The sequence below is a fragment of the Salvia splendens genome, chromosome 1, assembly GCF_004379255.2.
Source record: "Salvia splendens isolate huo1 chromosome 1, SspV2, whole genome shotgun sequence".
NCBI classification, from domain to species: domain Eukaryota; kingdom Viridiplantae; phylum Streptophyta; class Magnoliopsida; order Lamiales; family Lamiaceae; genus Salvia; species Salvia splendens.
This window is the reverse complement of record NC_056032.1, coordinates 12,042,729-12,057,337: the sequence shown is the minus strand read 5'-3', so window position 1 is coordinate 12,057,337 and position 14,609 is coordinate 12,042,729. Positions and strand designations below refer to the sequence as shown.

The window sequence follows — 14,609 nt, the reverse complement described above, 5'->3', positions numbered from 1 at the left end:
TGTATTGGTTGATGCCCTTATCGCAACACGTGATGGGTTGTTTTTGGCATCGATCAATGTTGATCCATAATCCATTGATTCTTCGGTAATATGTCTCTAAATCAAGATCTCCCTGTCTGATTGTTATTGCTTTCTCCTCCAAATCGTATATTAGATACTTATCTGCTTTATTCTCGAACGTGATTGCGAGGCTGTCCCACAATGCTTTGGCCGTCAAGTGGTGTGCGAAGTCGGCAATTATCTCGTCTTCAATGTTGTCGACGATCCACGAAAACACCACCAAGTCGTCTTCTTCCCAATCGTCATAACCCTTGCTCCCGGGTTCTGGGGGTTCGCTTCGGATATGTGAATAGGCCCCTCGGCCTCCGATCTTGACTTTCATAAGTCGAGACCACAACGGGTAGTTCTTTCCATTGAGCTTGAATGCCACGGTGACATTCTTGCTGTTCTTCAAGTTCGTCGGCTGATCTGGTTCTGTATTGTCTTTCACGTCCTTTGTATCTGACATGATTTTGTTGTAGGTTTCTGGTTCTGGTTCGGGTAATCTTGGTCTATGCCCGGAAGGTCGGGATTGGTATATTGGCTATGATGAGAAATTTTCTGAGCCTAAGAGCTTCCTGCTCTGGTACCATGAAGATAATTAGCTATGATAGAAATTGGGTATGAAGATCATTCTATTCGATGATAGTAATGTACATAGAGTATGCAACTTATATAGGCTACAAATTACATAAATAAGGTAAACCTAAATTACATTAATTGTATTCTATCTTTGGTAAATATTCTTGTGTATAATCCTCTTGATTTCTTCCTGATTTCTTGCTAACACACTACATTGATGAGTTAGCAACTTAAAAAAGTTAGAATGGATCACACCCCTATGTAAACATATATGCATGGGGATGTGCTTAAAAAGTACTCCCTTTGTTCCATATGCATTTCTTTTTGGCTCAGAGTTTAAGAATAATGTGTTAAATGGATAGTGAAAAAAGTAAGAGAGAATAAAGTAAAAACGAGAATTATTTTTTGCCAAAAAATAGAAATGACTCAATTAACTTGGAACTTTCCAAAATAGAAAAATGACTCTATTAATATGAAAAAGATTGAGTAACTAATTTTAAAGTTACAACTTACATCCAGTCTCTTGCTGTCACTTGGCACGAAACATGCAATATTGTAAATACTAAAATGCAACACACATTTGTAGAACAGCCAGATGGATTTCAACAGATTGTATTTTAGTTATAGGCATATTGTATTTTATATTATTGAGTTTTGCATTGTAGACATAGATTACTTAATTTGCATTTTATATATAGATGAATTGCATTTATATATACTCCCTTCGTTTTTTAAAAATAGAAACATTTGAAACGGCACAAGTTTTAATGCATAATTTGGTAAAGTAAGAGAGAGGGAGAGAAAAATTGGAAAAGTAAGAGAGAGGAAGAGAAAAATTGGTAAAGTAAGAGAGAGGAAGAGAAAAAAGTAATGGAATTAATGTTAGTAGATTATGGGGCCCACTTTATTAGTGGTGTAAGTGGTAAATAAATTGATATATAGGGGTGTAAAGATTTCTTAAAATAGAAAGTTTGAAAGTTGCTATTTTTAAAGAACGGACTAAAATGAAAAGAGTTGCTATTTTTAAAAAACGGAGGGAGTAGTTTATTTTGCATTATAGACAATTTAGGTTAAATACAAAACTCAACAATATAAAATGTAATATGCCTACAACTAAAATGCAATATGCGGAAATCTATCTACAGCTTCACAAATGTATATTGCATTTTAATGTTTACAATATTGCATGTTTCATGCCACGTGTCAGTACGAAATTGGATGTTAGTGGAAATCTATCTAGTGCTTCACAAATGTATATCTAACACTAATGAAATTAATGTTAGTGGATTATGGGGCTCACTTTATTAGTGGTGTAAGTGGTAAATAAATTGATGTGTAGGAGTGTAAGAGCACCCACAATCGTGCTCTTGCCAGCGAGTATGGTTGTGAGCCCGACTCCACTTTTTCTGCCTGCTCTCTGGCAAGAGCACAACACCCAAAGCTGTGCTCTGCCGCAAGGACGAGCACAATTCAATTTAAAATTCAATTAAACAAAAACATTTCCATAAAATTAAAATTCATTAAAAAACCACAATAAATATTACAAATTACAAATAAAGAAAAAAAAGACATAATTAAAATCCTAAAAATTAAAAATTACATAATTAAAATACTAAAAATACCTAAAAATAAAAAATTACATAATTAAACTCCTAAAAATTAAAAATTACATAATTAAAAGCTAAAAATACCCCCGTGGACGACTACTCATCCGGCGGCACTACCCCCAATTGTCTTTGGAGGCCCAATATCATGGCCTCGTGCGATCGAAGTTGCGAGGGTGTCATAGTGAACCTATCGGCCATATTGAGTTGGGCCAAAAGCTGCCACAACGAGTTGGTGGGGGGTGGAGGTGGCGCATATGGAACGCGAACGGGAGCGGGAACTAGAGCATCGGCGGTTGGCCGTCGCCTTCTTCCTTCCTTGCGGCCGGCGTTGGGAACCGCTCGGGCCGGCGTCGGGGCTACCCAAGTTAGCTCCGGCAAGTTGGCTAGCCACTTCTTCTGAGCCGGCGTCCGATAGGGATACCGACCTTGACCGTTTGGAGGAGCCGCTAGAGGAGGATGTTACGCCTCCCATATACTTCGGGTGCGTTCGCGTCTCCTGCCAAATGGTAGGTGCTCAACGCGGCAGTGATGATGTCGACCTCGCTCCAACCGCTCCCCGCATTCCGCTCTTCCTGTAGGAAAAGGCCATTGAACTTGCCAATTTCATCGTTGGCTCGGTAGATGTCATTGCGCATCATACTCTCGTTGCGCTCGATTGTTCCCGGCAACCGGTTTTCATTATACCGGCGAACGATGCGCCACCAAAAGTGATCGCCGGATTGGTTCCTGCCAACCACCGGATCTTCGAAGATTTCCAAGTACGCCGTGAACAATTTATCCATCTCCGCCGGAGTGTACGGTGTGCGGACACCGCGAGTAGGAGGAGTCGGAGTTTGGGAGGGGGCGGTCGGCCTAGGCTCCGGTGTCCACCCGTATCGCTCTTCGGGGGCACCTTGGTCGTCGATTGGGTATGGCCGGTAGCCACCCGGAACGCCCGAACTTTGGGTTTGAGGAGGGGCCGAATATTCCGTTTCCAGACTAGGAAACGGTTGTGAACCGAACCATTCGGGGTTCCAACCGTGGGAGGGCGGGGGGTCATCGCCTTGGCCGGATATTGTTATGTTGTAGGAGTGGAAGAAAGATTGAGAATGGATATGAGAGAATGAAGATGAGAATGAGAATGAGAATGGAAATTAGAGAGTGTAGATGAGAATTGTGTAGTGTGGGGTGAATTTTTGGGTGTGAAAGTAGGGTATTTATAAATGAAAATGTGTATTTTTGGGGGAAAAAAATAAAAAAAAAATAAAAAATGATGGAAAATGGTATAAAAACGGATATATTTTTTTTGGGAAGTGTAAATTTTTTTTATTTTTAATTAGTTTTTTATATTAAAAACCGATTTTTAATTTAAAAAAAAAATTCAAAGGCAATGGCTATGTCGTTGCCCAATCGCGTGCCGCCACGTCAGCTGCTCGCTGGCACGGACGGACGGACGCCGTCCGTCCACTGTTGCAGATGCTCTAAAGATTTCCTAAAATAGAAAGTTTGAAAGTTGCTATTTTTAAAGAATAGACTAAAATGGAAAGAGTTGCTATTTTAAAAAAACGGAGGGAGTAGTTTATTTTGCATTGTAGACAATTTATGTTAAATACAAAACTCAACAATATAAAATGCAATATGCCTACAAGTAAAATGCAATCTGCGGAAATCTATCTACAGCTTCACAAATGTATATTGCATTTTAGTGTTTACAATATTGCATGTTCCATGCCACGTGTCAGTACGAGATTGGATGTATGGTGTGACTCTAATTTAGGATTGCCTTAATGCTCCCCATCCGAGGAACAATTTACAAACATATTGACCAAGGCAGTCAACACGAAAGTCTATAGAGAAGTTTTAATCAAGTTGAGTATCGGAGATGTCGTTGCTCAATTTGAATGGGAGTCTCAAGCAAAAAATGAAACAATATGCACAAGAAAAAAGTATACTTAAGCAAGAAAGATATTATGTACAAATTAATATGTAATTTATGTAGTCCAGAAATAAGATTATATTATTCCTTATTTACTCTATTTTTCTCCTATAGAAGTGGCATAAATATTGTATGTTCTCTTCTATATGAGAGAGAAATATTGAACACAAAATATACAGAAATACAACCATATTATCTCTCGGATATATATCTCTGTATTACCCTCTTATGAGAAAAGTGGTAGTAGTACCTAATTTTTTAACAAATGAAGCTCTTTAAAAATTATAATCACGTGTATGACTTAATATTCGTGTTCGAAGCTTCGTGAATATATTAATAAGTTTAAATATATTTTATTGTTATAGCAGCTGATAGACTTGAAAAATTAGTTGAAGTGATATAACAGTAAATATAACTGCCGCAAAACTTGATCAAAGAAAGATGATGAGTGCGAAAATGGGGGTAACGTTTCTCCAACTTGATTCCACCGCTTTTCACTGAACAAGCAAGCTCAATAACAAATTGCCCGCGTTAATTTTCACAATCTTATCTGCCGTTGGAGTTTGTAGCCACCGGCAACCTCTTACTTGCTTCTTCAGGTAATTTTCTTCCTCATTCGGTTTCTGTAAATAAGAAATTATTGATCTTCAATCGAGTATTTCTGTAAAGTTTCTCTAAATTAAATCTACTGTTTTACTTCGAGTTTTTAGTATGTTAAGTCATCGGCTCGTTTCATGTTGCTGAAATTACATGTGGTGCCCTTGATTTTTTGTATTTGTTGTTATTATCCGACTTCGATTTCTTGGGGTTTCAGTTCAAGAATTTCTTAGTTAGTGAATTAGGAAGGGTATGTGGAGTTTCTTGGTTTACTTTGCAGGGTTTTGATATTCTGCAATTTTTAATGCGTGTGACATTTTTTACACTGTTATTCTCTGTTTTTTTGGTTGACTGGTAGTACTAAAATCAAGAAGCTGAAAGAGCATTGTGATTGAGAATATGAGGAGTTTAATTAGAGTATGGGGATTAGTTCTCTCCATTCTAAGTCTCCAGTTAGTTATAATTGTGGTGATTGTCAATAGAAAGAAACGAAAGGGAATGATGAGTTTTGTTAAGTATAATTCAATATTTGATATTTCAATCAACTTATCACATTGCTGCATGTGCACTCTGTTCAGTCAATAGCAGCTGCAGGTTGTTGGAAAATGTTGTCGCCTAATATTTAGTTACAATAAGCAACAATAGTATGGTTTTTCTAGATGATCAATCCCTTATTAATTGAGAAGAGTATTCATCTTTGACATGGGCTAGAGATTACTTGTAGGATGAATAGATTTGAGAAACCTCCTACTTGTTCTCCTGTTTGAATAGATGCCTCGAAAAGCTTGTTGATGGAAACAGGAATCATAATATTCATTCTTGATTCATGGACATAGATAGATACACGTGACCGTAGAATTTTGAGCTATTGAAATTATTCATGTAGAGTTTCGCATAGCACAATCTGTGCATCTCCAAGCTAAATAAGATATAGTTGACTATCTGTTTTCTTTAACATCACTGAGAGATTGTGTTTTGTTGTGTCCAAATCTATACTATGGCCCATCAGGTGTATTATTTCTTTAACATCACTGAGAGACTGTGATTCTTATTTCCTGCTTATTTTCGGTCAGTGATTATCCTGTATTGTGCTGTAGCCTTTAGCAGCAACAGAATGCAGTGAGCAAGCAATCATCTTGGTGGAATTCATTATGTACAGGCAGTACTATAGTAGGAACCAGAGAAATAGGGGAATCAAGCTTAAGTATGCTCTGCGAATTAGCTTACTTGTTGCTATATGCTTTTGGTTGATTTACCAAGTTGAGCGTTCTCATGATAAGAATGAAGAATTTGAAGCAAGTGATGAAAAAGAGTTTCTGAACAGAGGAAGTATTGGTGGACTTATAAGGATCAGAAGGAAGACTATTCATCCCATGTATGACGAGACTGTATCTGAAGAGGATGCCACTGAAGAAGACGAGCATGAAGAAGAGAAATTAGATGCAGAGGTTGATCAAGAAGAGGCTGACATAACTGATGGGGCCAGAGAAGATGGTACTGTCAGAGAAAGTGAAGGAGAAATAGGTGATGATAGTAATGGCAGAAAGCAGGAGACGTCTGTGGATCATGAAAGAGGTGATAAGAGTAGCCATGAGGATGGTGGTGCATCAAGTTCCCTGACTCATGATAACCACACTGGAATGGCTGAAAATGAGGAAGGAGTTGTGCGAATCTTTGATCAACAACACCTTGAACACATTTTGGAACAGAAAAACAAAGAAAATCGTGGCGAGGAATTATATGATGGTGAGATAAAGAAATGGTTGAAGGTGAATGGTGGTGAAATATCTGCTGATGCCAATCCATCAAGTGCAACACAAATTGTGACAAATATTACAACTGAGGAAAACAATTTGGACAGTTCAGAGAAGGGCTCATCGTTGACAGAAGCACCTACTGATAATAATTTAGAATCAAGCAACAGCACAACTGATGTCTCAGCAGAAATTCCCAAGTCATCGGAGCAAAATTTCACTGAGAGTGTGACCGAGTTAGATCAGGACCAGAGAATTGCTACTGAAGGCACATCAACCAAAGGATCCAACTTAAAAACTATTGGTCTTCAGCAGGCGAATGCTTCTACCTTAGGCATGGAAAATTATCTCGCAGACTCTAAATCAACAGGTCACACTGAACCCAAAAGTCGGAGTAAAACAACCTTGACAATTTCTCCAAACTCTGGAAGATGGAACGAACATACAAAAGAATGATACTGTGTGATTCAAGTGACAAAAGATCTTTATAGTCTCCCTGAAATACAGGTGGAAATGAAGCTGCAGGATGAAGATATACTGTAGCTTCACATACTGCAGGTCCATTATTCATGAGCTGAAGTCATGACGCCTAGCTTTTAGATGTTCAGGTTTCATAGACAAAATGTTGTAAAGATCTCATAATACAATTTCAGGTATGTTAGGCAAGATGATGATATGTAGTTTGATTACATGATGATATAATGCTTTCATCTCTGCATAACCAATTGTTCAGTATGCTTTATGTTGATGAAACAGTTTCCTCTTTTCATTGGAATATGATATGATATGATTGTATTTGTATCTGGATATTCCAAGACCAACTCCCTGGTTATCAAATAAATGCAATTCTTATAGAAATGAAATGTATATGTAAACCTTATGGTGAGAGATCATTTTCCTCTATTATGCATTCGATATATATTGAGGGGTCGGATCTTTGGGGAGGGTTTGGATGTAGAGAACCAGCTCACATTCACTGTGCAGAGTGCAGCAGTTTTTAATAGTATAAAATTGACAGGAAAGCAACAGTTGATTAATAAAATAACTTCATCTGCCATATGAAGTTTTAGTTTCATAGGATACCTCTGCGCATAATTTTAAAAAAAAGAAGGTGAATATTAAAGAAATACGTCCATTATTAATGTAGAAAGAAATAAAGAAATGTACATTTAGAAAAACAATAAACTCCCGATGACTGTACAGAAACTCAAGATGTAGATCACAACACAACAGTCCAGAGACGAGCATAACACAACAATGGTTATGCTAAAAATGAAAATAAATTAATGTATGTAGCAACAAGGTTGCGGTCCAATAGTGACTTCATCCGAATGTATCAGTCAGTCACCCGACCCGACCCGACACGAAATGGTTCAGAAAAGATCCGGTTGCCTTAGTTCCTTCTTCAGCTTCTGCGAGAAGAGCCGGCAAGCATCCATGCTGAGATCCATTGCGGCAGCAAGGGCCACAAACGCGGCCGCATCCTCCGTGCAAGTCACGTGCTGCACGCCCACCTCCACCACCGGCTTCACTCCCCCCACCGTCGACGACATCACGAACCCCCGGTACAGCAGGTGCGCCCATGATCCTGACCCGGACGCCGACGACGACCCGCACCCGGAGCTGAAATCGAAGCTGCTGCTTGGACTAGCCATGGGGGTGGGGCCCGTTGTGATGTCGACGACGAATTTCCCTCCTGTTTTGGCGCTGACGTTGGAACTGGCGAGTGGTATCGCGTCGATGGCGCCGTCGGGGATGAGCTCGAAGCGATAGCAGACGTTGGCGCTCTCTCGCCAGACCTCGAGGCGTCCCCACGGCTTCCACGCGCTGTACCCCGGCCGTAGGATCAGCCACGACCCTGGATTCGATCTCCCCACGCTGTCGGCGCCGGGCGACGGCACGAACGGCGTCACCATCGACGCCGCCGCCACCGGCGACCCCGATAGATCGTGGATAGTGATCGACCACCCCTTCCTCTCTTCTCGAATCTCTCCTTCTTCCGAATTCGAACCCAAACACCACGCTCTCGCGCCACGCTCTGATGTCGAAATCGAGCATCTGTGATCGAATTGAATGATACTAATACAGGTTAGTAAATACTGCGACTACTAATTCAATTTATGGATATATCAATTCAAATTTGTGTTTTACCTGGATCTTGAATTCCTCTCGCTGCAGTTTCGGAAGGTGAATTTACAGGTGAAGACAGGCTGCTTGACGAGGTTCCCGTTGATCTGGAAGATCTGCGGGCTGCACTCAGGCTCTCCGTCGAACTGGAACACGAATCTCGGGTCGGGCTCGGCCCGCACATTCAAGTGGAGCTTCACATCCGCCCCGCTCCGGATTGGGATCCACCCGTTCCGGATGGGGCAGGCGCGGTTGTATCCGCTGCTCTCGACAATACTCTTGACATCCAACTGCACCTCAACGCATCCTAACATCTTACTACTCTTCATCACTAACCCACACCCGCTGCCCTCGTCACCGCTGCGCCCGTAAATCTTGATCTTCAGACGAGAAAATTTGGAGGATTTTTCAACCAGCTTCTCTAACTCCGACTTGTTCAAAGTGAAGCAAGCATGGATCCTGGCATCGGCAGCGCCGCCGCATGGGAGGTCTGAGAGTTGAGAGGGGAATCCTCTGAGCTTGAATTTGGAGTAGAAGGAGAGGTGGGATTTGTGCGGGAGATTCAAGGCCAAATCCCCAACGGCGATGAGCACGTAAGGGCAAGGATCCATATTGATTGGAGGAAACAAAAAAGAGAAGGGAAAAATGAAGAAATGAGAGAGGTGTATATAAGCATAAGCATGGGCATGGGCATGGGCATGGGCATGGGCGAGCGAGCGTGCGGGGGGATGCACGTAGCGATGAGTGCCAGCAATGGGAATCGCGGGTTTGGGTTTTGTCGTTTTGTGATGAGGATGTGATTGGCTTGTTTGAGATTGGACAGCTGCGGTACAGCCATGTGTGTTTTTTTAAGGACGACAGCTGTCTCAATTTGGGATGCCCATCACTCGACTTGATCATGCCGACTTGGATTGGGATTCCACTTTTCACCCAACTTTCTTCACTCACAACTTTTCCATGACACCAACTTAATCCCCATTTTAGTTGTAAAATTCTACTTTCATTTTGTTTTAAGTGCTAATTAATTAACAATCACGTAGTGACAAATGACAATCACACCTACATGATTTTAGCTTATGGTGCTCCGTTTTACATCATAGTAGGAGGATTATTAATTGCATCATGCATTTTTTTTATAAATTATTAGGTTTAAAAGATGGAGTACTATTCAATGCTACCAATACTCTGTATATGCCCCATTTTGACTTTAGGTTTTTCTCTTTTCTGTTTCTCTTCCTTTCTTTTTTTTTCTATTTGGAGTTTCTTATCATGTTCCTTTACATGCTCGATTGTAAAGAGCGGATTATCATATTTCGAAAATCCAGGATCTCTTTCTTATAAATTTCCCAATCTGACATGAACCATTACAAAAATAACGAAAACTTGTAGCAAAATATATTTGTAAGGAACAACGGAAAATAAGGTGCCATGTTATTGCTATAACTCATTATCATAAGATTATCCTTCTAAGATTAAATTGTTAAATTATTTTAGTTGGAAGATGTGACAATGACTATTATTATATGATTATCCATCTAAGATTAAGATTTAAGATTCAATCTCATAAATCTCATAAAATATATTTCACGAAATATATTTTTTCAGCTACTAAAATGAAAGCAAACACCATTTGTTTAGCTAGTACTATTATGAAATACTACTAATATTTTAAATGTAAGGCTTTGATTAGGCCGAAGACGACTTTATTGACAACTATCCCTGGTTGTATTCTTGTAATAATAAAACCCTGCGGTTGTCCTCAATTCATAAAGCCACTGGTCCACTCATTTTCAATCATTTCCGCTTAGTTAGGGCTTTTCAGAAATAATACTACTATTTGATAGTACTCCATATTATTAGAAAACGATAGTAATAATGTGTGCGTGGTATAAACTTTTAATTATTAATGATTTCGTCTTGTGCGTAGTTCAGAATAAAGAAATAGTACTATAATATAGACGATTTGGAAACGAATAATGGTACTAGCCTAGCTCATCTTTCATGTATGTTTAGTTCTTTGGATTTGATCAGTGCTTTTACTATCGCTACATGTACAAAAACATTTTCTAATGTTAATCAAGACAACATTTTATAATGTTAATATGCATGTAGTTAATGATTTTGACAGATCAGTTGAGTATGTCTTATAAAAATGAAAAGTAGAGATTTATTTAAACGAATAAAAATGTAGATGAAGATGTAGAAACAGAACTAAAAGTAACAATTTAATGTGTGTAAACTACACAACTTAGATAAAAGAAAATGTAACTTCACAACTTCGATAAGAGAAAGACACTTCGAACACATCATGATGTTCTTATCTTGCAGTCTCAAAATTCCTGACCATAATTAGTTTTGTCCGTAAAAACATGTCTACCGCCTAATATGCTTAACACTTAACAGAGTATAATGAACTAAAACTCTAAAATTATAGAGTACGAAACATATACTCCTATATACATGTACTGGATTTCATGCGTTTTCAAATATTCTGAAAATAGTGTGAAATTTTAAATTCACTAAACTAACTGGACTTAATCTAAAACATTGACCTCAATAAAAAACGTAATTAACGGAGTACTAATTAATCAAAGACAAATCGTATGATCCAAACTTCAAATAATCAAACATAACAACTCTTTTGAAAAAGTATGTCACATCCTAAAACTCACACAATCACACACTATAATCGGAATAATTTTTCAATTTAACGAACATCTCGAAAATCAAGTAATAGGGCTATATATTGAATATTGATATTAATTAATGAAACCCTAGATTGATGCTCTGATAACCATATCAATAGAAAGAAAAAGGGGGAATTCCTGTCCAAACATTAATACGTGACATTAATATTTGCTAGAAGAGAAACAGATGCATAAACAAATTAGAGAAAACATAACTTGAATTAATTCCTAGTAATTGAGCCATGCAGGAGAAGAAGTCTTCCTCCCTTCAAAACCGACCATGTCCAGCCCTTGATTAGGAGCAATGAAATTCTCGTAATCGAAATTATTCCCCATCTGATTCTGAGCCACACACAGCCCCCCCGCCGCCGCATCGTCGGAGGCGACCGCCGACGGAAGCAAGTGCGAAATCATGAGATCATTAGTCCTCAGGTCGACATTCTTCAAGAGCTCATCGAGCGCCTCCGCGTACTGCTCCAATTCATTCAATTCCATCTCCTCCACACCCTGATGCCACCAGAACACTTCTCCTCCGCCCTCCGCCCTCTTGGCCTCCTCAATCAAGTCCCTCCGCTGCTTCTCCAGCTCCAACTGATTGGACACGTCAGAGTAGTGGCGGTTGAATTCCCTGGTGTTGACCGCGGGGGCGGCGTCGAATTCCCTCTCGCCGCCGAGGTAGCGGTCGATGACGGCGCCGGTGGAGGGGTGATTGAAGGAGAAGACGCGCTTGCCGAGGGAGTGGACGACGATGGCGATCTCCGCGCCGCACAGGACGCACAGCTCGCTCGCCTTCTTGAACAGCCCCAACCGCCGTTTCGAGAAGGTGACTTGGCGATTGCTCAAGTTCTCAATCTTCTTGATCTCGATCTTCTTCCGCCCCTGCGTCGTCTTCTTCCCGCCGCTCTCTTTCAAGATCACCATCTTTGTTGTTAACTTATTTGATTTGGAGGATTTGGAGAATTTGGAGAAATGGAAGGTTGGTTTTTGGAAGAGGAGTTAACAAACTAAAGGTTTAGGGCAAAATTAGGGGATCTTTATAATCTTTGATTGCAAGAATAGAACGACTGTGTAAATGGAAACAAATATTTGAGTAATTAATGCAGTTGATTCTGTCCAAATTTACTCGTTTTCTTGCCAAGTGTTAAATAATTGCAGTTTACACCCCGCTTTCAAATAAACTCCAAGATTGGAGTGTAGATACCACGAATAATGAATGGCTAACTAAGGGTTTAAATTCAAATGAACGTTGAGTTAGGTTCATCTACAAGGAATGGATATTTAGAGTATAGATCGTTAAGTTCTCACTAGCAAACTTTTTTTTTTAATCGAAAGTCTCAAATGGATTTACTCCGTGTAATTTACTGATCAATGTACTCTTTGTAGTTTTTTTTATTTATTTATTTTGAATCTACGAACATATTTTAATTAATTCTGTTATGTTAAATATATGAAGAACAGTGTGTGTGCGCTTTTACAAATTCAAACTCAGTATGACTGTATAAGCATGTTCTGTATCGCTATATACACTATAGTAATCCAGTTTATAATAGCTAGTCTTGAAATATTAGTTAAACTAATAATACATAAATGGAATATAGAAATGTAATAGTTGTGATTACATAGTTAAGGAAAGGTAGAAGGGATATGGTCATTAAGTGGGAGCTACAAGTTTTGAAACCAAGCTATATATATGGCAAAATAATGGGGTCGGGGAGCAGAAATCATATGTTACAACTTAAACGCCTGTCAGAGATTATTCGCCTCCTCACAAAAAACATTGCGGTCATTCGTCCTATTTAAAACAACCAAATTCTTAACTAGAACTAGATTTTAGATTGAATTGCTATACTTCATAAAAGATAGAAAAAATAATTAACTGAATTTATTTTAGCGAGGTGAGAGAAAAGAGATTTTTGAAATATAAAATGGACATTTAACAGAGTAATAAGAAGATATGGACATCTTAATAAATGGGACATATGGAGTATATTTAATAACATGTAATTTAACAAAAACTAAAAACAATTTTTTTAAGGACACAAAAATTGAGACACAATAACTGGATTTGAAATTTTTTTAAAAATAACAACAATTTGAGACGCAAAAGAAAGTGTTCCTAAATTAAGGACAAATTAACTTAATCTTTTATTTTTTTGGAACGATTTCATTTGCGTCCTCAAATTTTAGTTGGAAAACTACCAATAAAGACGTTTTTTGAATCGTTGGTCGTATATTTAAAAAACACAAATTAGCATCCTTAAGTGTATTAAAAATATCTTTAGCGGTTTTTTTGTTGTAGTGAAAATAAAAGGATTTGACATTAATTAGCAATGATTTTTTTCCTTCTATAAATTAGGGTTTCTTAAATTAATTCTTTAAATATTTTAATATTTATTTGCTTTTCTAGTTAATTAGAATAATAAATGGAATGTTATTGACCAATATTAATTAGTTTTGATATTCTTTGCTCTCCTATCAATTGTGAATCTCTTTTATTTTATTTCTTTCCTATTTTGTTTCCTTTAGTTTTATTTTCTTATGTCTTAGAATTAGCGTCTATATAAAGACCCCACCATAAGAGATGGATGAAAAACAAACATTTATCAAAATATTTTATCGTGAGTTGATCTCTCTTGAATCATCAATTGATTCAATTCATTGTTACTTTTAACTGACTTACAAAACAAACTCACACACTCGTTTATGGAGTCAGTCATTTCCATCCACGACTTATTAAACGGTTCATCCACCTTGTTTGTGGCATCATTCATCCGTCTGTATCAAGTCTTCTGCAACACATTCTTAGTTTGCTGGTGAATGAGAAAAGGCGCAACTTATGTGAAGGAGGAATATTTGGGCTCAACCAAATTATTCGATGTATTGGGCTCCAAAATGGTTGTAAATTAATGGCCCATTTTTTGTAATTACTTTGACATTTGGACTTTGGTTTAATTTTACTTGGGTCAGCCCAAGTTAATAGTTTTATTAATTTGCTTTGTTCGGTTTTCTCTTGCAACAAACATGCTTCAAAAATTAATTGACGACTTGCTAAACATCGTTCTCATTTATTTCCACAAAACGAAATTTTCTTCATCGTCCTTAAAGTAGAAGAAACAAATGCGAAATTCGGTTACTCCCTATCTATTCTAATAAAATTTTCGTCCCGAAATTGTACTGATACTCCTTAACCCCTTCCAGTTAATTCTCATCTACCACATACGTCCTCTACCAGGGACAGAACTAGAACAGAAAATGAGCCGGTGCTGAAATTTTACAACAAATATGGCAGGATGCGTGATGC

At 38.3% G+C, this 14,609-nt stretch overlaps 3 protein-coding genes across 4 annotated transcripts; 1 reads left to right on the top strand and 2 right to left on the bottom strand.

Moving 5' to 3' along the window:
• The first annotated feature begins 4,529 nt into the window (after nt 1-4,529).
• LOC121795977 lies at nt 4,530-7,295 on the top strand. 2 transcript variants are annotated; one of them, XM_042194658.1, is made up of 2 exons: nt 4,530-4,742; nt 5,838-7,295. In XM_042194658.1, the coding sequence occupies exon 2, from the start codon at nt 5,892-5,894 to the stop codon at nt 6,948-6,950; it is 1,059 nt and encodes a 352-aa protein (XP_042050592.1). In that variant the 5' UTR covers nt 4,530-4,742; nt 5,838-5,891; the 3' UTR covers nt 6,951-7,295. The 2 variants fall into 2 exon arrangements, with proteins under 2 accessions (XP_042050592.1, XP_042050601.1); XM_042194667.1 differs by having other exon boundaries at nt 5,814-7,295.
• A 315-nt stretch (nt 7,296-7,610) lies between these two features.
• LOC121803015 lies at nt 7,611-9,263 on the bottom strand. Its single transcript, XM_042202721.1, has 2 exons — nt 8,646-9,263; nt 7,611-8,552 (listed from the first exon to the last, which is right to left on the bottom strand). The coding sequence occupies exons 1-2, from the start codon at nt 9,230-9,232 to the stop codon at nt 7,868-7,870; spliced, it is 1,272 nt and encodes a 423-aa protein (XP_042058655.1). The 5' UTR covers nt 9,233-9,263; the 3' UTR covers nt 7,611-7,867.
• A 2,273-nt stretch (nt 9,264-11,536) lies between these two features.
• On the bottom strand, nt 11,537-12,229 carry LOC121796086 (agamous-like MADS-box protein AGL62). The gene has a single exon (XM_042194852.1). It carries the CDS (start codon nt 12,227-12,229, stop codon nt 11,537-11,539), a length of 693 nt encoding a protein of 230 aa, XP_042050786.1.
• Nucleotides 12,230-14,609: the final 2,380 nt, after the last annotated feature.

Excerpts from the sequence above, each read along its gene's own strand:
- LOC121795977 (XM_042194658.1), top strand. The coding sequence starts at position 5,892 with ATGTACAGGCAGTACTATAGTAGGAACCAGAGAAATAGGGGAATCAAG.
- LOC121803015 (XM_042202721.1), bottom strand. The coding sequence starts at position 9,232 with ATGGATCCTTGCCCTTACGTGCTCATCGCCGTTGGGGATTTGGCCTTG. Across the intron at positions 8,553-8,645 it reads GAGAGGAATTCAAGATCCAG|ATGCTCGATTTCGACATCAG; the intron begins GTAAAACACAAA and ends ATTCGATCACAG.
- LOC121796086 (XM_042194852.1), bottom strand. The coding sequence starts at position 12,229 with ATGGTGATCTTGAAAGAGAGCGGCGGGAAGAAGACGACGCAGGGGCGG.